The 24,956-nt window shown below is 51.2% G+C and overlaps 2 protein-coding genes across 2 annotated transcripts in view; one reads left to right on the top strand and one right to left on the bottom strand.

The window, feature by feature from the left end:
- The window catches only part of LOC103739553 (limbin-like), an 86,563-nt gene extending 80,689 nt beyond the window's left edge, over nucleotides 1–5,874 (bottom strand). Inside the window, 1 exon segment of the mRNA XM_008839961.2 lies at nucleotides 5,588–5,874. Coding sequence (XP_008838183.2) covers nucleotides 5,588–5,806 — 219 coding nt within the window. The 5' untranslated portion in view covers nucleotides 5,807–5,874.
- Nucleotides 5,875–8,751: 2,877 nt separating this feature from the next.
- Evc (EvC ciliary complex subunit 1) overlaps nucleotides 8,752–24,956 on the top strand; it is a 35,723-nt gene continuing 19,518 nt past the window's right edge. Inside the window, exons 1-6 of the mRNA XM_017799853.2 lie at nucleotides 8,752–9,052; nucleotides 11,479–11,604; nucleotides 17,490–17,573; nucleotides 20,070–20,317; nucleotides 20,724–20,808; nucleotides 21,923–22,021. Coding sequence (XP_017655342.2) covers nucleotides 8,888–9,052; nucleotides 11,479–11,604; nucleotides 17,490–17,573; nucleotides 20,070–20,317; nucleotides 20,724–20,808; nucleotides 21,923–22,021 — 807 coding nt within the window. The 5' untranslated portion in view covers nucleotides 8,752–8,887. The remainder of the gene's footprint in view (nucleotides 9,053–11,478; nucleotides 11,605–17,489; nucleotides 17,574–20,069; nucleotides 20,318–20,723; nucleotides 20,809–21,922; nucleotides 22,022–24,956) is intronic.

Below are 24,956 nucleotides of genomic sequence, written 5' to 3'. Positions count from 1 at the left end.
TCCTTGAAGTTTGCTTTACCACACTGAATACATCTAGCTGAGTCCAGCCATACCCACATACACCACTGTGAACCACTGGGGCTTGGTAGTTCTCCCTACCACGTAATAATTATTAACACCACCTAGATGAGGCCCTCCTGGCGTGCCAAGTCCTGTACCATGCATACCAAGCGACATACCAAGTAGGCCTCATGCCGACTGACCCATTCCACAGTAAGCTCCAAACCTGGGCAACTGGAACTCATCCCAGGCCTCACAAGTGACAAGGAGAGCAGCCTTGCTTGGTGCCCAGGTAGCATGAGGTTGTCTGTGTTCACACAGTGTGTTCATTGGTTGCTGGGCCCTGGAACGTGTACCTGAGCTGAGTGGGGCACAGTCCGAGGCAGGGTCCAGTTCTGAAAGCTGTCTGTGTGGGGGCATCTGAGTCCCTTTGTGCTACTGTAACAAAATACCTGAGGCTGAGTGACTTAGCAAGAAGGGGGCTGTGCAAGACGCTACAACAAATCCCTGAAAGTACTGCTGTAGCTTTGAACTGGGTAATGGGGAGATAACAGGCTCAGAGGAGAGGCCATGTAGAATGTTAGGTCAAATACAGAGTGGGCAATGAATTAAGGGGGCTCAAGACAGCCCAAGATAATTGACTCTGGATTTGTAACAGTCCAACTCTCTACAATTACGGGAGTTTAATTAGTCAATAAGCCTTGTAGAATCTTTGGCACGGGTTTCCTTTTCTCTTGGGAATTTCAGTGCACCATGGCGGTGGGGCGTGAACACTGTACATAGACAGGAAAGGCCAGTTCAATGAAGGTCTAGAGAGAAAGAAGAGCCTGGCCATACAAGCCAGAAGAAAGCTGTCCTTAATAAAGTGCCGAAGAACATGGCTGAACTGAGTGACAGCCCAACTTTTGCTCACACCACTCAAGTCACCCCCAGGAAGATTCCAGTCACTGGCAATCTGATCTAACAATTCCTCAGCTGAGACTTCCTTCTTAGCTGACTAGATTGTTGGCGTCTAAAACTAACCAGCTCATGTGGGGAGAGAAATAAAGGTGAGAGAGACAGAGCAACAGGAGCCGCAGACTTTTTATTTTGGACAAGGGCTCATGTAGCCCAGGCTGGCTTTGAATTCACTATGAATTGAGGATAATCTTCAACTCCTGATCCTCCTGCCTCTATCTACCCACAAGGGCTGGGATGACAGGGATACCACCGTCTACCCACAAGGGCTGGGATGGCAGGTATCCTAGTTTGTTTCTTCATTGCTGTGACAAAACACTCTGACCACTACCAACCAACTTGGGGACGAAAGGGTTTATTTGTCTTACATCTCCCAGGTCGCAGTTCATCAGGGAGCCCAAGGTAGGAACTCAGGGCAGGAACCTGGAGGCAGGAGTTGGAGCACAGACCATGGAGGAACGCTGCTTACTGGCTTGCTCCCTGGCCCCTGCTCATCCTGCTTTCTTATGCAACATAGGCCCATCTGCCCAGGGTGGCACCACCCACAGTGGGCTGGGCCTTCCCATATCACTCATCAAGAAGATACCCCTCAGACATGGCCATAGGCCAGTCCAATGGAGGCAATTCCCCAACTGAGGCTCCCTCAACCCACGTGTGTCAAGTTGACACTAAAGCTACCCAGCACAACAGGGATACCACCACAGAACTAACTGCAATTTTCAACATGGATCTGAGAAGACCTGAGATGGTACATTCCTAGAGGAGGCAAGGAGGGGTTGTGGGAAGTTCAGGGGAAGAACCATCAGGGGAGTGGCATGTGCCAAGGCCCTGCACAGAGTCCAGCATGCCTGAGGATGCAACCTGGGACAGGAACAAGAGGGGAGGGCAGTGTGGTAAGGGGCCACATGGGGGATTTCAGGCCACACTGGTAATTCACTTCCTGCTAGGAGCACCAACAGGCTGCCACCCCCTCCCAATCCCAGGAGTGGAGAGAAGTGGTCACTTTAAACAGAGAAAGTAAGCAAGGGTGGGAAGGTCCAGCCAAGATACAGATGGTAACTGTGGCCAAGGTCATGGATATACAGTGAAAAGCCCATTGTCATATTTGGAAATGGAGCACAGGGACTCTGCCAGCAGACGGAAAGTGCGGAAGGCCAAGGACAGAGCCAGGCAGGTGGCCCCTGGTCACAAGGTGGAGGGAACAGGATTAGGCCTGTGGAGGGTCATCCTGTAGGCAGATAGAGCCACACTGCACTGCAGCTCAAGAGGGCTCTGCTGGAGAGAATTTGGGAGCTGTCAGGGGCTATAGAGCTAAGGTCCTGCATATCCACAAAGGAGAACTTTCTTCCAGCCACTAAAGATCAAGAGGAAACAGGGGAACCCCCAGAGACCACCAACCTCTGGGCTTCCTACACACAGACAGGGACTGTAGTTCTGAGACAGTGTACCAGATAGTGTCACACAGTACCTAGCTCTGGTCCCCCATCTCTCCTCCTCCCCCTTCTCCCTGGGACACACCCCCATGCATTCAGTTTAGCACCCAAGTTACCCCTAATGACTGCTTGGCATTTCAAAAAGAGAATGTCATATGTATCCCAGCACAGGCCTCCTGGGATACAGGCTCATCTTTCAAAGGGGCAGGTGACTTCTTTCATCCCAAATCCTGGAAAGCCAGACAGGGCTAGCAAGGGAACAGTGGTTCTCAAACTTGTTGGTCTCATGACTCTTCACACAGTTATTAAGAATTCTGAAGAACTCTGGTTTGCATAGAATACGTTTATCAATATTTACTGTATTTCCCCCATACTACTGAAAGACAAGAGTTTTTAAAAGGCAAAGTAGTTAAATATCCATCTTTTAAAATAGATATAATAATTCCTATCCATATTCACACAAACAGGATAGTGTGTGAAAAATAATTAGCTTTTCCAAAAATTAAAAAAAAATCCTGATGACATTATTTTACACTCTCAGAAGGTCACCTGGGTCTGGATTAATAAACATGGCTAAATTCTCAACTATGCCTGTGTGTGAATTCTTCCCCAGTGCCCCATGCCACATAATGCTGAGAAAATTCATGGAAAGGTCAAGTCTCACTATTACTATCAAAATAGCCCTGAGTCCTTAGATTCCTGAGGAGGTTCAGGGACCCAGGGGTTTTCTGAACCCCACTTTGAGAACCACTGGAGTATAAGTACCTGACTAACCTGGGTAAGCAGTCAATGAAGAAATGAAAGAAGAAGCACCACCCCAGCAGATTACCATTCCTGCCCAGGAGGCAGACAGGAGCCCAAGCCAAGGAATAAAGATCTGACCAAGGATGCCTGGGTGCCATGGAGCCAGAGATAGTGGAAGATGCCCAGACCCCTCCTTCCTGGAGCCACACCCACTCAGGGTCTGGCCTACCTGTCCCAGCAAACTTCTGTGCTCTGAGGATTCTCTCTGCCGCTCTTTGCATGACTAACCTAGTCAACTTTCACGTTTCCACCAAATCATACTCCTGTGACCTCCCCAGCTGAGTGACTCTCCTCCCCTAACAGCCCTCAAAGTCCTTCATTCCCCTCAAAGTGCTTAAGCCACAGGCAATTGTGAATATCTCTCTCCAGCCCCCTGCACACAGCACAGGTCTTGGCAAAAGTAGGTAAGTGTATATACTGAAAGGAAGGAGGGAGGGAGGGAGGGGAAGGAGGAGGACCAGTGAAGGTTTCAGACAACCATGGGGAAAGCATTTGATAAGCTCTTTCAGGAAGGTATTCTGGAAGCAGGTTCACAACACTATTCAGAACTGAGGCCTGGGGCTATGACTTGCCCCATGCCCCACAGAAAGAAGTGGCCAAGGGAGGAATGGCCAAGACCCAGCTCACAGAGGGATTGTCTGAGACAGATTCACAGTGGTGAAGAAGGGCTAGCCCTGTGGACAGGGCACCAAGGCCATCTGGACACAGGTGCTCACTCTAGGCTCTATCAGGGACAAAGCTGGCCTGTGACAAGGAAGTGCCAGGGTCACCTTGGTCCTGGATGGCCTAGGGGCCTTCCCAGAGGGCATTGACCCTCCTTCCCTTTTTTCATACTCCACCCGCTCCTGACAGGGCAAGTACCCACCAGAACATTCCACACTAGCTTTCTAGGAAAGGGAGACAGGCAAAGAAGCTGGAGCTGGGGGCACAGGCTCTGACCATGGGGGCCACAGTGAGAGTTCAGGGCTGGAGCTGCTTTCCTGGGCCTTGGTTTTGCCAAATGGGCCACAAACTTCCCACCTCCCCAGGGAAGACTAAGGAAAAAAGCCCTGTGAAAATGTGTGTCACTGGGCTTAAAGCCCAAAAAACTGTACAGCAGCAACCCAGACAGCACGTAGGACATTAAGGGAACAGAATCCCCTTAGGACATCAAAGTCCCTGAGCAAGTGTGTCCAAGTGAGGGTGCTCAGGACCTCAGGTGGAGGGCGTGCAGGAGAGGCAGGGCTGGTCTCAACGGTCTACACCTCTGTCCAGGCCTCCCAGGGGCAGAAGCTGGGCTTGCTGCCAGGAGCCATGTGGGGAAGCAGGGAAGTGGTAGGCAGAGTCCAGACACATTCCCTACACATCTGTAGGAAGGAAGAGAGATGTTCTGTTGCTGTGATAAGATTCAAAACAGAAAAGCAACAAAGAGCAATTTGGGAGTTGCTGTGGCTCACAGTTCCAGGGGGCTCACAATTCATGGGGGCTGGCGGGATGGGGGGGTCAAGTTAGAAAGAACTTGAAGCAGCTAGTCCCATCCCATCCTCAGTCCAGAGCAGAGAGAGGAAACACATGCACTTAGGGCTCAGCTAGTTTTCTCTACTCATGTAATTCAGGACCCAGACTAAGGTGTGGCCCATAGCAGGCTGGGTCTACCCACATCAATTAACAATCAAGACAATCCCTCATGAGACACCTGGTTCTAAGCAATCTGTTTTGAGATGCCCTTCCAGGTGATTGTAGTTTGTGTCAAGTTGACAATTCAAGTTGACCAGCACAAGATAGGACACAAATTAAAGGGACATGGGAAGATGGTCGAGACCCAGGGGAAAGACAGTCAAGGGCCAGAGGGTAGGGAAGATTTGCTGACTGGTCCTGAGAAGGAAGGAGGGTGGTGGATCAGGTGCAGGAGGGGGTTCTATGAGGAGAGTGGGAACCCTGTGCCTTTCCAAGTCTGAGGTCACCAGCAAAGCCAGTGGCCTACTCTATCAGGGAGAGTGGTATCAGGTAAAAGGCCAGCCCTGCTCACCAGGTCTCACAACACCCACCCGCACATCAGTCTTATACATTAATCAGCCTAACTTAATATGTCTCTCTGCAGTCGACCTCTCTCCTTGGCCTGGGAAAGGAAGACAGAAGAAGTGAAATGACATAACTTGCCTCAGACACAGAACTCTTAGAATGTCGGGTGGGAGTCGAACCCAGGCTATGGCCAGGTACAGGCCCATGGCCACTAACCCTGAGGCTTCACCAGTCCTGGAGTTCTGGGGTATACCTGGTTGCACTAAGGGCACCACCAGGCATCACATACAGTCTCTGCTTCCACCCTGATCCTGTGCCCCACACTAAGGGTCTCTCCCGGAGCATGTAAATAGGTCCCCCAAGTCAGACCCGGGCCTGGGCGCCCCACTTACCTGTGAGCTCCACTCGGGTCCCACCCTGCCAGGTCCAGAAGGCGACCCTGGGCCCTGTGCAGCCCAGGGAGCTGCCAGGAGGTCGCCAGACCGGTGCGCGCCTAGGGGATGCGGGTGGGGACCAGCCTCCGCGGGAAGCCGGCCTTGGACGCCCAGCGCCAGGGCGGCGGCCAGGGCGCCTCCGGCCAGCACCCACGAGGCTCGTCTCCCGGTGCCCATCTTCTGCTGGTGATGGGAGACCTCACACAGGCCGGGCTGCCGAGTCCCCGGAGCTTCCGGACCCCAGGCCCGCCCCGCGACGCCACCGAGCATGCTCAGTGAGAGCTGCCTCTGAAAGTTTTCTGGAACACATCCCAGGTTCAGAAGCTTGAAGGGGCGGGAGGTGCCTGGAACAGCGTAGGAGGGAGCAGGGCAGTGCCCAAGGCCCCGCTTGGTTTCCTGGCACCCAATCCCAAATCCCATTCCATCGCCCTCCTCCCCTACTAATACCCACCAGTTCTCTAAAGCTCAGCTCAGTCTTCCGACTAGAAATTCCAGAGACAGATTGAACTCCCCAGTATCCTCCTACCTCAGCCCCAATTAGATACCAGGGAAGCATTAGAAAGTCAGGGTTGGGGACTGGAAAGATGGCTCAGCGGTTAAGAGCACTGAGTGCTCTTGCAGAGGATCCAGGTTCCATTCCCCGCACCCACAAGGCGGCTATGACCGTCCTTAACTCCAGTTCCAGGGGAATCCAAAGCCCTCTTCTGACCTCCCTGGCATTGCAGGACACGGGTGCACTCACATTCATGCAGCCCAGATGGGTAGGATGATCTTGAGACAGACACAGGTCTGTCTTTCTTGCTTTAGGAAAATCCCACCTGAGATCCATATGTAGCTCAGCAATCCATATGCACATGAGCTGGAGAGCGTCAGTTGTCAACTTGACACACCTGAGAAGAGGGACCATCATTTGGGGACTCTCCTCTATTGGGGTGATGATTGTTCAGTGATGTGGGAGGGATCAGCCCATTGTGGGTGGTGCCACCCTAGGCAGGTGGTCCCGGGTCCTATAAAAAAGCAGACTAAACACAGACCAGGGGAGCAAGCCAGTAAGCAGTGTGCCTCCATGGTCTCTGCTTCAGTTCCTGCCTTCAGGTTCCTTCCCTGAGCTCCTGCCCCGGCTCCTCTCTGTGATGGACTGTAAGCTGTAAGGTGAAGTAAACTCTTTCCTCTCCAAGTTGGTTTTGATCAGTATTTTATCATAGCAATAGAAAGTAACTAGGGAGGCTGGAGAGATGGCTCAGCGGTTAAGAGCACTGACTGTGTTTGCAGAGGACCCAGGTTCAATTCCCAGCACCCACATGGCGACTACGAACCATCCTTAACTCCAGTTCCAGGGGAATCCAAAGCCCTCTTCTAACCTCTGCGGCATTGCAGGACACGGGTGCACTCACATACATGCAGGCAATACACTCACATACATAAAAATAAATACAATATTTTAAAAAGAAAGTTGGCATTGATTATCAGAAGGACAGGATAGCGGGGGTGGGGGGCAGAGCACGAGGTGCAGAGAAAAAAAGACCCTCACTTCCCATAGGTTTAGCCCAGTCTGGGGATCTGCCTCTGGGCCTGCCCAGCCTCCCCAACAGGAAAACTACCCCTTGGCCAGTGAGTGTGCTGGGGCTGAACCCCAAGGGGACAGGGCTTTTGTATGCATATGCTGAGAGGGTGGGGCTGGGAGGGCAGTTTGCTGGGCCTGCTTCTGTCCCTCTCCTGTGAGCTGTCCTGCTGAGCCCTGTCCTGTACCCAGCCTTTCCCACCCCTCCAAGGCAGGGTCCTTCCTGATCTGACCTGGACGAGGCCATCAGTTTGTGGGTCTGAAAACATATTAGCCAAGCCTCCACACCTGCTCATCTGCCCTTAGGGCTGCATGATCCCAGGTGAGAGACAGGTACATGCCAGTGTCTTTGGGCATCTTTTTCCAGCGACAATGTTACAGGAGAGTGTGTAATTTAAATTACTTTTTATGTATATGAGTGCTTTCCCTGCATGTGCAAAGGCCTGCAGTGCTCACAGGGGCCAGATGACAGAATCAGATCCCCTGGAATGGAGTTGCGATCCACTGTTAGCCACCATGTGGGTGCTGATCCTCTTCAAGAGCAGTCAGTGCTCTTAATTGCTAAGCCATCTCTCCAGCCCTGAGGGTAATTTAAAGCCTGATTTGGACATTCAAACACCTTTAGAATAGGACAAAATGCCCACAACGTTCATTTTCAGCAGCTCCCCCTTCTTTGGACAGGAATCATGTGGTATTATTCTTACCCCAGCTGGCCTTGAACCCCTGGACTCAGGTGATCTCCTACGGAGGGTGAGTGGCAACCCACGGCTGTATGCCTGGCCTTTGTATGTTTACATAGCCTGGGCATCCAGAGAGACACAAGACTACAGCATAAGGCTATGATCACAAAGATGATCCTGTGAACATTTCCAAGTTTCTCCTAGCAGGCTTGTGACCCGAAGTCACACAGGCACAGTCCCCAGTCAATGCTGCTGGACTCCTGAGTGGCCAGACCTTGAACAAGTCACTTCTCCTACCTGTCAGTTCCATTTTTGAAAAGGATAAGGAACTCCAGCGATGGCTCCCATCCTACCCACATGGAATGGAGGAAGAGATGAAGAAACCAACTAGACTGGAGGTGGATTTCTGGGTTCTAGAGGGGGCCCAATGTGGCATTCTGTCTACTCATTCTCTTAGAGACAAGTCTTGCAGAATTAAAACAGGAGTTCTAAGAGAACTCTGTTAGAACTAACTCTGCTGGCACTCTAAGAGTTAGAAATTAACAAGTTCGGAGGCAGTGGCTGGGGAGAGGCTGTGTCCCTGGGGAAGGAAGGTCTAGTAGCTGTCAGGAGCTCTCTGAGTGGGACCTGCATTCTGTCCCTTTGGGGTTCTGTCCAGGAGCGCCCTCCTCACGACAAGCAGTCAACTGTCGAGAAAGTTAGTGAGGTCTCCAGGCGGTGTCCAGACAGGAGCAGCGGCTTGCTACTGGGGTCCCTTTCCCACAAGGACCCAGGAGACCAGTATGACCAGGGACTCATGCACTGGAGTCCTGGGCTGGAAGGCGCGTCTCTGGCCGCGCATGCTCTGTGCACTGCAGGGATGGGGCAGGAGTGGCGGAAAGTTTGGGAGGCGGGTCCAGGCTCCTCTCCCTACTCGGGCGGTGCGGGGAAGGCCCGGGAGCCGCGAGTGGAGCGCACGGAGCTGGCGGGCAGGGCGGCAGGGCGGCCGGGATGCGGCGGGTCCCCAGCTGAGCCCCCATGGCCTGCGAGAGCGAAGCGAGGCTGCAGTTGGGCCGGGATGCCCTGCGGCCGGCGCCCGCGCTGCTGGTCCCCGCCGTGCTTCTGGGCACCGCGCTCGGCCTCGGCCTGGGCTTCGGCCTGTGGCTCAGCTTCCGCGCCAGCCGCATGAACGCGCGCCACCAGGTGGGTCCCGGGACGGCGGGAAAGGCTGGGGCGCCGTTCTCCTCGGGCCCGGGTCCGAGTTCTGCATCTCCCGAGTGGGATCAAGCAGCCATCAGCTCCGGGAGGGAGTCAGAGACAGTCGTGTCCGAGGACCGGCCTCTAAGCCCCAGGGATCCACCTGTGTCCTCCTCCCCAGCACTGGGATTGAAAGTGCACACCGCACATCCAACTCTGTACATGAGTTCTAGGGATAACTCAGTCCTCATGTTTGTGTGGCAAGAAATTTCTTTTTAAAGAATTTTTATTTATTCTTATGTGCGTGTTTTGCCTGCATGTAAGTGTACCATATGTATACAATGCACGCCGAGGCCAGAAGATGGCGTCATATCCCCTGGAATTGGGCTTACCAACTGCTGTTATTTTCTGCGTGGGTGCTGGAAACTGGACCCCAGTCCCTGGAAGAGCAGCCAGTGCTCTTAACCACTGAGCCATCTCCCAACTTCCCTGACAATGTTATGCCCCTCGGTCTTGCTGGGGCCTCAACTGGTGAACACTGAACGTTTACTCCAGAGGAAGTGCTTGTTAGATTCCCTTGTTCCTCCACTTCCCATCACCTTCAAAAACCATTATTGTGGGATTTAGGCCACACTCGTGGGCAGGGGAGTCAGTCACAGATTCAGCAGCTGCTGCAGACAGAAAAGGTGTCGCTAGGCCAGCAAGCAAAAGAATGGAGGGCTGAAGAAGGTCAAGGAAGCCCAGGCTAAGACTGAGCAAATGTGGCCTGCAGAGGGAGAAGGAGGCCGAGGCCAAGGGTCTGGAGGCACTGAGGTGGGGGGCAGCTGTAGCAGTGAGGTGGAGAGGGGGATCTGGAGATAACCATCCTCCACAGAACAGAAGTGAGGCCTGGATAACCTCTTTGCTTTCATGTGTGACATCAGGCCAGAAAGCCACAAAACCTACCTCATAACTGGGTAGAAGGCTCTGTTCGTAGGAAAGGTGTTAAATCATCACTCTGCTGTAGTCAGTCCCTTCACTCTTTGGAGAGTAACAAACCCAGGCCTTGGTACAGATTTTCATCATTTTACATTGTTGTCTTTAATGAGTCCTACTGTCTTTTCCCATGTGTTTGCACAAGCAACAGGTACCAGCTTGACGTTTTCTTTCTTAGTTTGGTAGAAAAAACAAAACAAACAAACAAAAAACCCAATTCTTTGAAGAGATTAAATTGTTCCCTCATGGATTCTTAAAGTTCAGGGACTATCTTTGAAAAGGTAGTAAATAGTTTGTAACTTATATAAAGCAGCTAGCAGCCTTAAAGCAGTGCATTCTGGGTAAGGGTTAGAACAGTGAACACTGTATCAGTGTTCAGGCTGCTGCTGGTTTATCTTAATCCAAATTACTAGATAATAGGATGCGAGGATTTGTAACGTGTTATTTGGTGTATTGATAATTATTTCAAAGAACGCTTTGTCTGCATTTAGAAAGAGCAGAGTGTTGTGCCAGATTTCCTCTGTTGGGCACATCCCGCCCTCCTGCACTTCAGGAGCTAGACAGGCTTCAGGACCACAGCCAGAGACGACCTGAAACAGTGGCTGTAGAAATCAGTACACCCCAGGACACTTGTTGCCTGAGAGGGAACTCACCTTGTTCACAGATTAGCTCCTGGTGGCCCCAGTTGCTCACACTGGCAACTGGTCATGTGAGACAGTGAACAACACACTGTATCAACGTTGACATCTACAAATAAAGTTTAGTAAGTGGTGGGTTTGCAGATGCCAAATCCACAGAGGGAACACTGGTTATAACTCTCAGTAGAAATCACGCCATTGTTGAAGGTAGCCAAGACGATTTTTCTTAAAAACTCACCCAGTGACTTTATTGAGAACACCAGGAAAATCGCTGTGTAGTTGCATATCCCCGGCAAAGGGACAGCCCTCGGGGAGCACAAGTTCCGTTCTAGTCTCAGGGCTGCTGCTCAATGCCCTGATGACAGCTTAGGGGAGACAGGGTTTATTCTGGGTCGCTTTTGCAGGTTGAGGTCCATCATTTCCTGGGAGTCAAGTCAGGAGCCAGAGACATCTGCTCACATCACAGTCAAGGGTGGAGGGAGGTAAATGCAGGCAGGTGACTCCTTTCTGCCTGGATATTTTTTCACAGCAACAAAAATTATACTAGAACAGAAATTTAGTACCAAAAGCTTTGCTCCCGGAGTGGCCTGGCATCCTGGGGACACCCTAAGATAGGCACCTCATGGACGTGGGGTTTCTTGGAAAGGTGACCTGGGTGATCATAAAAGACTCCTAGCAAGTACCAGCGGGGTGGGGGGGGCGAGGCACATGGGGAACAGAGGTGACTGCTCCGTGGGGATTTGGTGTCTGCACCGTAGGGTGAGGATAAAGCTGACTGACTTCGGCATCCCATTTCTCTCTATCCCTTTTGGGTTTTAGAAAGACAACACTCAACGCCTGCTCAGAAGTTCAGAGCCCTCTGCACAGAGCCTGCGGGACACCAGCCCCCAATCCAGGAGGCACCAGAGAGAAGCAATGGCATCCAGGGATGAGGGTGCTCCAGAGGTCAGCCAGGGGGATCGCGTGCGTTGGGGGTACATGCTGGGTGTGCATGCTGGGTGTGGGACTCTCTTCTTGGCAGCTGGAGTGTCATGTTGCAAGCTGCTGGCTGGTTTATTTTCCCAATAGTTGTCATGTACAAATAGTAAAATGCACAGATTTTAAGCTCACAATTTGATGGGTTTTATCAAACATGTACTCCCTCATACCTGAAGTCCCAACACCCCAGAAAGCTTCTAGTACCATCTCTAGTTGCATGTCTTCCAGAAGCAATCCTAGGTGTGGTTTGCATCACCACAGGATGTCTCCAGCTTCGTGTGGAGGGTGCTCTATGCCCTTTTTGTGTGCATTCCCCCAATATCCTGCCACTGAGAGCTGGGCTGTCCCCTTGCATAGCCATACCTGGTCCCATTTCCTTGCCTAGTGGGGATTCACTGTGGGCACACCACCATTTGCTGCTCACTGATTGCTGAGTGTTTAGTTGATGGACAGGATTGTTGCCAGTGTCCAGCAGTTACCCATCAGGCCCTCAAGAACTTACATTTAATTTTATTGCTCAGCGGAGGTGTCTGTGACACTTCCAGGTGGCCCAGGAGGTACTGCAGACGTTTATCAGCTCAGGACAGGGGACATTAGACTGGTGGTTCATTGCACCCCCTGGTGGTTGTGCATAAGTCCCTTGTGGTGATAGAGATGCTCCTAACAGCTCTTCCTCAGTTTTCATTTATTTTCATACTCTGATGAGGGAGGAAACTGAGACTCAGCGAGACAGGTCACTTTCCTATTTCTCACAGCTGAAGAGTGACTAAGTTCAGATGTATCCCTGGGTCTGTCTGACCCTAGCAAGCGCCTCTGTCTCTATGTGTGTCTGGGTGTGTATTTGTGTCTTAGTGGATCTCCTTGTATCCTTATCTCCCTGGGTAACTCTCCGGGTCCCTGTGCCAGTGTATGTGAGTTCTATGAGTGTATGAGATCATCTATCTCTGTTTCTTTTTTCCTTCATCTTTCTGGCTGCAATGCCCCTCCCTACATACCATTAAAATCCTGCTCACACAGAAAACCCACCCACACAAGTGCTTGCACACAAATGATCCAGAGCAGCTCCATCTACAGCAGCCAAACTGTGTAAACAGCACAAATGGCATCGACTGAGAATGGACAAAATGTGGTCACCCATATCTCTAATCTCAGCACCGAGGCTGCGGCTGGAAGATGGTGAATTTCAGGCTGGCTTGGGCTATATAGTGAGACAAAGACTCAAATGAAACAAAATAAAGACAGCAGAGAAAGAGAAGATATGTGTTCATCACACAGGACAGTACCGTTTGGCTGTGCAGAGGCACACGGTGCTGGGTGCTGCATTGTGGGTGAGCCTTGTCATTTTTATTCAGAGTTAAGGAGGCCAGTTAGAGGACCACAAATGAAAGAATGCTGTGCGTGGGAAACGTCCAGAACTAGGAAATTTATATGAACAGGAAGTAGCTAGATGGTCACCAGGGTCTGGGGCAGAGGAAAAGGGGGGTGTGATCCCTGAAGAGTCCTGGGTTTCTCTCTGATGGAATGAAACATTATAAAATGGGCCATGGTGATTCTTCCAGTGTCTGCAGAAACATTGAAAACCATTGGTTATATATTATCCAAGCATGATTATACAGGTCAGGAATCCTATCTCAAAAAACTGTTACAAAGAAATAGGAGAAAAACAAATGTATGAGGCGACTTTGGGTCCCTTGGGACCCAGGGTGGGCTCATCCTAGCTCTGCTCTGTGTTAGCGGGCAAGAAATATAACGTGTCTGAGCCTTGGGCACCTCACTGGGAGAGTCGCAGTGGTCCTGTCATGGGGTCCCCAGGCCTACGTTCACTCATGCCAGTGTCCCTGTTTTGCAGGGCACTCTGTGAGCCCACGCAGTGATGAAAGGTTGCCTAGCTTTACTTCAGCTTAGTAAGGGTTAACTTACCACCTGTCGGGTACCTGGCAGGTGCCCATTACCAAGCTAATGATTGCCCAGGGTTGAGTTAAGAGCTGCCTGTTCCGACAGCAGCTTGCTGAGCACGGTGGTGTTTCTGCCAGAGGAGCCCAGCCACATCTCCCTTGTCCACCGGTGCACGGAGAGCGTCACCCAGCCTCATGGTCCTGCCATTCCTTGGATGAACTCAGCTTAATGAATAGCTCCCGACTGTTAAATCGCACAGAAAATTCCAGAAGGCTCTGAGGCCAGCTGCCCCACAGTCTGCATCTCTGACTTTTCATTTGCTGGGGATGGGGAGGCAACTACAGGGCTGAAAAGAATCTTAATGCCAAACGCTGGAGCTTCACGACATGAATTGCACTGTGACCCACTTCCTGGATAATCACGTCGCCTCGTGGGGAGACCATCAGGTTTGGAGGACACCTGGGCTCTGGAGGGAGGACTGAAGTTTCGGAATCCTCTCCAGGTGACGGGAGCTGTCTGCCCCTTGCCTGTGCACACCCGAAGCTCCGGAGTGCTTCATCTCCAGCCAGGGCCTGAACACCCTCTCTTCCAGGGTACTGCACTGCCAGTGGTCAGACCAGCATCCCCCAGAGGTGGAGCCTCACTCTGCCAGGGCTGTTTCCAGTGCCCCTGCCCAGGCTTCCCAAGTTGCCACGGGTGCCTTGACTCTGCCCGCCTCCTGCAGTGAACGCACCTTTTCTCTTCCTTTGGTTTCCATGCTGAGCATGGTGTGTGTTTGCACTCTCCCAGGCAGGGAGCCACGCCTTCCTCTCATTTTCAACCCTTCCCACCCCTCTTTCTACAAAGCTTTAAACTGCACGGGGCCGCCAGCCCTAGTGGTGCAGGTCTGTCATCCCAGCTACTCACAGGGGTGAGGCAGGAGGGTCACAAGTTCAAGACCTGCCTGGGCTACAGAGTGAGTTCAAGGCTAGACTATGCAATGTAGCAAGACCTTGTCTCAAATTAAAAATATGAAAAAGGACTGGGGACATATCACAGTGGTAGAACACTTGCCTGGTGTGCACAGGATCCTGGGTTCAATCCCCTCTAGGGAAAGAATGCACAGGCTTTTGCGCCCTTCTCCTGAGCAGGTAGGAGTCTGGGGGTGGGGGCAGGGATGAGGCAGGGCCAGTGTCCTGGGCATGCATCCTGTGGGGCTATATATGTCTGGGATCAGAAGGCTTCTGCCCTTTGTTGTGGACTCTGCCAGCCCTATTCTGAAGTCCTCATCCGTTTTGCACTGGACCCTCATTTTCACTCGGTACTAGGCTCTCGAATGATGTAACCAGGTCTGACCAACTCTCACCAGGTTCTTTGCTTTTGTACCGTTTTGCCAGAGCTTTAGGCAGAGAGACAGATGGCATGCTGGGATGCAGGGTGGTGAGCAGGCAAGCCCTGGGGTCAGGGGAACTGGAATGGGATGGGAATTGCAGGTTGGAAAGATCATTCCTGTCCCTCGTGGAATCTAAACTCCGAGTCCGAGATTCCCGCTCCAAGAGGTAGGCATGACCTCCCCCAGGCCGGGAGGACTCTCCGAGCAGCAGTGCCTGGCACATAGTGGGTCTTGGGGTACGCAGAAGCCTGAAAGAAGGCTGCTGCTGCCCTCCAGAGACACTGGTAACTGAGACCAGGGGCTGTGCTTTGCAGGGTGGGTTGATGGAATCTGTAGCTGGTTAAATGAGAGGAGGGGGTGGGTGTAGCCAGGAGCCTCAGTATCTGACTTGGGCTCCAGGCTCCTTGGTGCTGTAGTGGGGCTTTTCTACTGAGCTTCCACAGCCCGATAATGTCACGATCCTACCTTTCATTCTCTCTTGTTATCGTTGAAAGAGCCCACGTAGTAACAGCCCGAAGCCAGAGAGCCCAAGTTCAATATATTCCCTGGCTCCCTGCCTTGTTTTTAACTTTGTGACCTTAAGTGTATGACAGACTCCCTGAAGCTTTTTTTCTCTGAGAAGTAGAGCTGAGATCCCCATGGCAGACTCCTGGGAAGCTCAGGGAGGGCACACATGCTGCTGGCCTTCCCTGACTCTTGTCATCTAAGTCTGTGATTGACCCAAAGCAAGTATCTGTGGCTTCCCTCCCTGTGATGCACATAGGCCACATTAGGCTTAGTCCGGTGCTAAGTCAATGCCCTGATTATGAGCAGGTGGTAGGTTCATCTTTTCCTGGACGGGGTGTCTTGAGTCCAGGATGACCTTAGTGGTTGAGAACCAGTCCCTAACTCTGGAGGTCTTTGTACAGAGGTGTCTGCAAGCACTGAAGCTGGTGGGAGCCGCCAGCCTACCTCAGTCTGCTTGGGAATGTCCATTGGAGGGGCTCGAGGTCTGCAGGCATCTCCTGCTGCCTCCCCTTCATTCACCACCTCATGGTGACTTGGCATCTCAGTAAGAGGGAGGGCTACGTATTGGTCCCTCCCACTGAGACAGGGAAGCAGTCCCCAAGCAGCTCCCAGGGGCTTATGAACACCACCATTACAGCTGTCCAGTGCCTAGTGTCTCCTCAGTCCCAGGAACTCAACTGGAGCTTTGTACCCTCTGTCCTGGGGACAGAGCCCTGTTGACTGCCTAGGAAGGCTGAGGCTTCCAACTGCTCATTGATGGTTTAAGGTTCTATTCCAGCCCCATGAGAACATTGCCTTCCTACTTATAACCCTGCAGTGCTATAATTATTTTTGACTTTTAATTAACACATAATTATGTATGCTTGTGGAGTGCAGTATAGTAATGGTGCTATGCAGTGTGTGAATCTTGTGGCTAGCGTTTCCATAAGCTCTGCCTGGTGGGAAACTTTAGACTCTTCCAGTTGCTTTGAAACCTCATACATCGTTACAGGCTACAGTGACGCACCTGTGCTGTGGAACACTGTGTCTAATTTCTCCAGCTTAGAGTTCTTCTGTAGTTGCTTAAAGATTGTTTATGGTTCTTCAAGAGACTTGTTAATTTGTTTCCAGGTTTTCAAATCCTTGTTGCCTCCAAAGCCGAAGGATTAGAAGTAAATGATAGTATCTGTCTGTCCAAACATTTGTTCACGTGCCCAAGTATTTGTCCATCCATACCTCCACATATCTCCTCACTCACCTATTCATCCATCCATCCTCCCATCATCCGTACATCCACCCACTCACCCATCCATTCATCCACCCTCCCATTATCCATCAATGCATACGGCCATCTACTAATCCACTCATCCATCCAGCTGTCCATCAGTTCATCTACACACATCTATATATCCACCCACCTACCACTCCCCTCAGCCATCCATCCATTACTCTCTCCATCCATCCATTCATCCACACTTCACATAACCACCAATCAGTCCATCCTCCATCCATTCATCCATGCTACATACATCCCCCACCAATCCCTCCTCTAGCCACCCATACATGCACTCACCTGCCCACCCATCTATCTATTCATCTGTCCAGTCACACATTCGTCCTCCATCTACACAGTCATCATCCGTATATGCACACACACCTACATGCATGGACACGTATTCCCACATCTGTCCTCCATCTAGCCTTCTGTCCATTCATGTACCCACCCACTTGCTAATCCATGCACCTCTCTATCCATTCATTCATCCATTCGCTCAACCAACTGTTCATCTATCCATCCTCTATCCACCCATCAATAGATCCAGACCTCTGTCAGTGATCTGTCCACCCATCAATCCATCCATCCACCCATTCATCTCTATCCATCTTTCTGTCCATTGTTGCACCCAGTATTTACCAATCCATTATTTACCAAACCATCCACCCACCAACTATCCATCCATCCATCCTCCGTTCTTGCAAGGATCAAGACTGGCCTGTCTTGGCCCCTTCCTGAGGCCACTGTTACAGGTAGAATGTGTCTTTTGGGGCTTCACTGTGCAGAAATCCCATCATGCCCTTCTCTCTCTCTCCATTGCAGGAGGGTGAGATGTCTTTGAGCAGCAACATCATGTCATTTGCACTGAAAGCCAGGGTGCTCTACCCAATCAACCAGAAGTTTCGGGTAAGTACTGCAAGTCTTATCTTAGCAATGCAATTTTCTCTGTAATGTGCTGGGCTCTGGTGGCAGGATAGGGATTAGATGTGTGGGCTTCCATCCTGCCTGAGGGTTCAGTATGTAATGGAGCAAAATATGAGATTGACCCATTCTGTGATGGCACTGTCAGAGCAGAGCATGCAAAGCCACATCAAGGTCAGGAGTTACACCAATTACTTGGTCCTCAGGGACACCAGGTTCTCACGCAGAGGGGCAGTGTCCTCCCTCTAACACTGCCACAGACTCTGCAGGTAGCTCAGGTCCCAGCTTTCCTCCTCATCCACTCTGCCCAGGACTGATGCCAGTGGCTGCACTTCCTGGACACTCATATCACATCACACGTTAGGTATTTCAGCTTTGTGGTATCCAGAAGGTTAATAATGTCTCCACTTCACAAAGAGAAACCAAGTGAATGGCTTAGGTCACATGGCTGGAAGTGACCAGCTCCACCCCCTACCCCTGTCTACAGTTGTGTCTGTGACTAGGGCCCCCTTGGCTGGAGTCTCCAGAGAGTGGCCATGAAGGAGGAGAGACCTATGTCCTGTGGACAATGTACTGGCCAAACATGTTTGGGGAAGGCCTGCTGTTTCTGGTGCTCAGGACATGCTCTGGGTCACTCCAGCACCATCCTAGCCTTTGCCATGTGGCCCTCTCCCTGCTTCTTCATGCTGTGGCTTCTCCAGCCGTGAGATCATCAGTGATGGGTGGCTTGGGCTTCAGGCAGGACAGTGTATGGAAGGGCTTAAAACCGTGTGTGAGGCCTGAAACTCAGCACATGGCAGACTCTCTCAGTTCTGATTTGAATAGCAGGGACACCTGGGGCTCAGGGACTTCCTGCACTAGAGATTGCTTCCAAACTCATTTCCCACAGAAGCCTCCTGATGAACAACATCTGGCTGTGTTACTGTAGCTGTTAGGGTCAAGCCTGGGCCCTGCAGCTCTAACAAGCTTGGTTTGGCAACCTGTCCACAATAGCCCCATTAGAGAGACTAGCAAAAAGTAGAAAAGGAGATTTTTCCCATGTGGCCATGTGGGAAGAGACTCAAAGAGATCCAGTGGCCCCTCAGGTCCATCTTGAGGTCCTCACATGAGGTTTAGGTTTAAACAGAGACAGAGCTATGCATAGCTAAGCAGTCCTGGTCAAGATGTGGTCCTGCCCATCAGTGACCCATCTTTGCCTCAGCTCCATCTGCAAGATGGTCTGACAAGTCGAAATCTTTTCCATGGAGACAAAGTCCACCTCTGGCTGGTACCAGACTTCAACCTTTTCTTTTTCCCTGTGGAGATTTCCACATAAATTCTAACTTCTTGAAGACCATTGGTTCTAAAGTCTGAAAACCTGACTGAGGAGATAGCTCAGTCAGTAAAGTGCTTGTCTTGGGAGCATGAGAACCTGGGCTCAGTCCCCAGAACTCAAGTACAAGGCAGGCAGGGTAGTGTGTACTTGTAACCTAGCACTGTGGAGGCACGGTAGGCAGATCCCTGGGGCTAGCTGTCCAGCCAGCCTAGCCTAACTGATGAGTTCCAGTCCAATGAGAGACCTTGTCTCAACAAAACAAAGTGGACAGTGACTGAGGACCAACAGCCAAGGTTGACCTCTGGCGCATGTGCGTGCACGCATGAGCCTGTTAGCCCAAAGGAGTGACGCACGTGGTTCTTTGAAATATCTTCATCCCTCCTGGGCCAATTGCAGTCATGGTTGACTTCCCAGCACACTATGGGAAGCTCACCTTGCACCTGTCTGGCAGATGGATGGACGGTATACATCAGCATGGCCCTGGCCAGCCAAACACCCCGGGACAAGGCCCATCCCATGGTCAGGACAACAGCACAGAATGGCCAAGAACCTCAGGGACCCAGCAGGGAGGGAAGCCAGCACACAGCACAGGTGGGATCCAGCAAAGCAGCTGAGTCTAGAAAGACCTAGAAAACAAGGAGGGGGTCTAGAGTGGAGCATGCTCAGCCAGCGCGACCTGGACAGCACGTGACGAGGCTGGGCAGAGGCAGCACTGGTGGTAGCTGAGCCCACCACGCCAGCCGCCAGACTGTGAGTTCTGCAGCCACACGGCGTGTGGTTAGAAGCTGGGGGCTTCTTGGAGGGGAGTGGAGAGCTATGAAGGCCTGTAGCAGGAAGATGATCCATGTCAGGACAGATGGATTAGAGCAGACATTCAGTGAGGCTCCTGGGTGTAAGCCAGTCACAGGAGAGCCAAGAGGACAGTTGGCCTTGAAGAGGTCAGTTTGAAGAGGTCAGCACAGAGCACCCAGGTGTTTGGCGGCAGATCTTGACGGCTCCAGGATAGGAGCCTGGTACAGGTGGTTGGCTTCATGGGTACAGTGTGGAGACAGATGAGCTGTGATTTGGTCTCTCTTGTGTCTGGATGGCCATGGTCCTGGGACAGATGCATGGCCCATGGACACTCTCCCTGAGAATCAATTCAGACAAGCCTCCTTTTGCTGCAGCCTCTGGCGGATGGCTCCTCCAACCCATCGCTACATGAGAGCCTGTCTCAGGTTACAGCTACCCTGCCACGTCCGCCCCACCAGCCGGCCGAGGCCTCACCAGCCAGCAGCTTAAGCAGCCTGAGCCAGGCTGACAAAGACGATGGCACCTCGTCCTCCAGCATGCGTTCAGCTTCTAGTGATGATAGGCTCCTCCGCCGAGCCTTCCTCCGGGTCAGCAGCTTCCCTGAGATTCTGGCCAGTGAGAGGTAAGGAACCCCCACCCCCAAGGGGACCACAGGGCTACAGTGGATAGTTTTACAAAGAAAGAAACAAGCCCAGAAAGGTTAAGTGACTCACCCATGGATACACAGCAATGCAGCACCAGAGCTGGGGCCCAGGCACATTATTTATTACCTATGTGGACTGGATCAATATTGGGATTACAGAGCCAGACATGAGCCCTAGGGAGAGATGACAAGGGAGCATGGTTAATCCTGACACTAACTGATCTCTTAGTCCTGGCTTCCAGGAGCTCCCTGGACCCCTACTAAGTGAGTCTGAGAAACATGAACACTGACAGCAGGTACCACACAGACCAAGTAGGGACCAGTGTCCCGACTGCATCCTAACATCTGACCCTCTGGCCTCTGTCTGTCTGTCTCCTTGGTTCAGTGCAGACATTGACCTGTGTGTCTGCAGCCTTCATCTGAAAGACCTGCTGCAAGTGGACGCAATGCTGAGACAGGAGAAGCACCTGGTAGGTGGGGGCATCCTTTCCTCTCCCACCTGAGGGCAGGAACTGGAATATGAGGCTCCCCGTGTGCTAAGAGCCCCAGAGATGTGAGGCAAACAGGCCTGGGTAAAGATGGAGTAGACATGGGGGCAGTGGGTTTATGAGATCCAAGCACAGATTGTGGCTAAGCAGCTCCTGTCGCTGGACTGTAGACAGGACCTCAGTATAGCCAGGGCTGGGCCGGACCTGGAGACGAGCTCTGGCTCAGGCAGGGATGGGCAGGGAGACCACCGCTCAACAGAATGACACGGAGCAGTAGCTACAACAGACAGCAGCGCATGCTGAGGCTGTGGGGAGGCGAGGTTGTACACACTGCTGAAAACAATGTGGCCTCTCTGGAAGATACTTGAGCCACCTCTTAGAAACAAAGTGTGTGATGACTAGAGAGCCAGCAGCTCCTCTCTCAGGCATCTGTCCCAGAGGCGCCATGTCACACCAGCCTGCACTTGAATGTTCACAGCAGCAGTATCTGGGTGATGCCGGGTTCCAGAGATCCAGCAGTGGGAGTTGGATAGATGCTGTGAGATGGTACCCTCTGGAATTTCCAGGGGGTTCCTGCTTCTGGGAGGGCCCTTGGTTTGAGGGGCATCTCTCTCTGGGGAGACAGAATAAGAGAAATTTTTTACATCCCAGTTCTATAGAGCTGTCCCTATGATTCTCACAAGGAAGCAAGTCTCCAGATGGAAATGGGGATTATGAGGGACCTGCATAGAATAGGCGCTGAGTAGACATAAGTATGGGAAGGGAGAGGGAGGAAGGAGGAAGGGGGAAGAAAAGGGGAAGGGACGAGAAGAGGGAGGGAGAGGGAGGAAGGAGAAGGGGGAAGAAAAGGGGAAGGGACGAGAAGAGGGAGGGAGGAGGGAGGAAGGAAAGAAGGGGAAAAACATTCTCTAGAGGCTTCATTTGAAAATGCAGTCCATGACAGACCATTGCCATGGTGTCCAATCTGAGGTCTTTTCCTTTGGTGTCGAGTTTTTCAGGGCAGGGGCAGGCAGTGGAGTGGGGAAGGAAGGGATGGGGGGGAGAGGGAGAGAGAGAACTTAAATCTTTCTCCCGTTCCTTCCCTTTCTACCAATAGATGTTCATTCAGATTCTTAAATTGTGTCTCCTGGACTTTTTTCCTAAAAAGAAGCCTAATGATGAATTATACCAGAAGATTCTTTCAAAACAAGAGCATGTGAGTCTTTAGCCTGTACCTCAAGATTACTTATAAATAATCATAATAATGATAAAATATATAATATCATATGAAAGTATTTTTATTTCATGTATAAAAATAGTTTATTATAATATCCAAGTGAACCCAATTTGATAGCATATAAAAATGTAAGCTAAGCCGGGCATGGTGGTGCACACCTGTAGTCCCAGCACTCAGGAGGTAGAGGCAGGTGGATCTCTGTGAGTTCAAGGCCAGCCTGGTCTACACAGTGAGCTCCAGGACAGCTGGGGCTACAGGGAGACCCTGTCTCAAAAAGACCAAAAAAAAAAAAAAATGTAAGCTTACATATAAAAAGGTACTTACTGAAATTTGGGGAAAGAGGGAGACATCAGGGATGAGTGACTACACCCACGATTCAAAGACAATCACTGCCAATGTTATTTTTCTGTACAAGTTTGGGGTATTTTTAAAATTTTCATTGTGTCTATTCATTGTACGTGGTGTGTGTTATATAAGGACATTTGAACACAAGTATACTTTGTACATTGAGCAATCCCCCAGGACCCCTTTTGTCCCCCTAGACAGTTTTGCTCCAATTTTCATGTCATCATACATACATACATACATACATGATTTAATGTGTTTATATAAGTTTGAGGTAATTTAGAGATAGAATTTGTCCATTGGTCATAGCTGTTAGTACTTTTGTGCTATACTCAGTCTTTTCTAGAAAGTTTGCACTGTTTCATGTGCAATTTGCAGAAAGAGTGACGAGACTAGGTGGTACTGGGATCCTGGTTTGTCCTTTCTGAGCACTCAGGTGCCTAGTGATAGCTAGACTGTGGTATGTGATGGAGCCAGCATCCTCATCACCACCACCATAATTATCATCATCTTCATCCCCACCAACATCATCACTACGTTCATTCTCCTTTTATTACCAACATTACCATCACCACCATCACCACCACCGTCAACATCGTCACCACCATCATAACCACCATCATCACCACCAACATCATCACCGTCATCACTGCCGTTACCATCATTACCATCACCACAACATCATTACCACCACCACCACCGTCACCACCATTGTAACCAACATCATCACCCCCACCATCACCATCGTCACCACCAGCACCACAAACATCATCACCATCATTACTACCACCATCACCGCCACTATCATCGTTATCGTCACCACCACCATTCCTGCTGACGTTGATATGTCATGATGTCATTGACACTATTATCATCTTCACCATCCTTATGACCTCCACCATCAGTAAAACCATCCTCTTCACCATCATCTCCATCGTCATCATGGTGGTGATCACCGGCATTGGTACTCTCCCATGACCACCGTCATCATCTTCACTGACCGAGTTGCTGTCTCGCTGCCATCACCACCGTCACTGTTCTCAGCACCACCACCACTGTTGTGTTCATTGCTGTCATAACCGTCCCTATCCTCTTCATCACCACCCTCACCCTCCTCACTGTCACCATCTACATCACTGTTCTAGTTTGGTTTCCCTGTTACTGTGATAAAACACTTTGGCCAAAAGCAACTTGGGGAGGGAAGAATTTTTTTTCATCTTACAACCCCAGTCACAGCTCATCACTGAAGGAAATCAGAACAGGAAGTCAAGGCAGGAACCTGGAGGCAGGAACCGAAGCACAGACCACAGAGGAATGCTTCTTACTGGCTTGTTCCTCTGGTCTGTGCTCAGCCTGCTTTCTTACCCAGTCCAGGACCACCTGCCCAGGGGTGGCACCACCCACAGTGGATTGGGTCCTTCCGCATTACTCAGCAATCCAGAAAATGCCTCACAAATGTGCCCACAGGCCAATCCGATGGGAAATACATCCCCAGTTGAGTTTCCCTCTTTCCAGCCATCTAGCACATCAGTGGTTGTTGCTGTCGTTGTTGTTTTATGCCCTCACCATCGCCACCTCCTCTGCTTTATCATGTTTATCTTCATCACCACCCCCTCCGTCATACATGTGATCACCACCACAGATGCCCTTCTTACCCCGGCCAGGATACTTGGGATTTGGGAGGTATTTTCTTCAGCATTCCTCTGGATTCCATGGGAAGATTTGCTCGTGACAGATGACTGCACCTCAGGGACATGAAGTCATTGTCCCCTCGACCTTCATCCTCAGTACCACACCACCATCACTGTCAGCATCATCAGACAATGTACACAGTACTTATCAGGCATTAGTTTCCGGAAGAGTCCTGTCAGTGGCCATTATTATGTGACTGAGGATAGTGGGGCTCAATGAATTTAAGGGTGATATTTGCAATTATGTAATGATGAAATGATGTGCTGGGTACACTGGAAAGAATGTGGCTTGACACCTCAGATCACCCTGCCCCTACCTCTCCCAGAGCTGTCTGGAACTGGGCAGACTTGTTCATTATGACACTGGCCCTGCTCATTGAGAGTGGATAGGGCTCTAAGTACTTCACTGCATTCACAGGTCATAACTGTGGGTAAGGACAAGAGGTGCAAGTTCCCCCCCGTGTGGAGAGAAGTGGCGGGATGCATGCTGGGAGGGACAAGCTCCAGTTCCCCTCCTGCCTGGGCTGATGCCTCAACTTGCCATTTGTCATGTTTCTGATCTAGGAAAGTGGATTGAAAACCACACAGGGCCTCAGCAGGGGCCTCCGCTTTATTCCTCCGGAAAAGGCTGGTGCCGCACCTCATTGGCCACTGGGAACGCAGTTCTGGAGGAGAGAGCTGTCTCCCACTCTGTGCTGGGGTTTGAAGGAACCACGCAGGGGTCCCCCGCACTGAGAAGAGCTGGGCTACCTCAGGCTCCCCACACAGAAGCAGGGCTTGGGCTGCCTGCTCCCTGTGCTGAGACCACACCAGAGCAATGGCTTCCCCTGAAGAGGGCATCCCAAAGAGGAAGGGGCGGGGCAAGCTAGCTCTCCACT

This window comes from Nannospalax galili, unplaced genomic scaffold, assembly GCF_000622305.1.
Source record: "Nannospalax galili isolate Female #2095 unplaced genomic scaffold, S.galili_v1.0 scaffold1561, whole genome shotgun sequence".
In the NCBI taxonomy this organism is placed as follows: domain Eukaryota; kingdom Metazoa; phylum Chordata; class Mammalia; order Rodentia; family Spalacidae; genus Nannospalax; species Nannospalax galili.
Note: the sequence above shows the minus strand (reverse complement) of the source record. Positions and strands in the feature narration are given on the sequence as shown.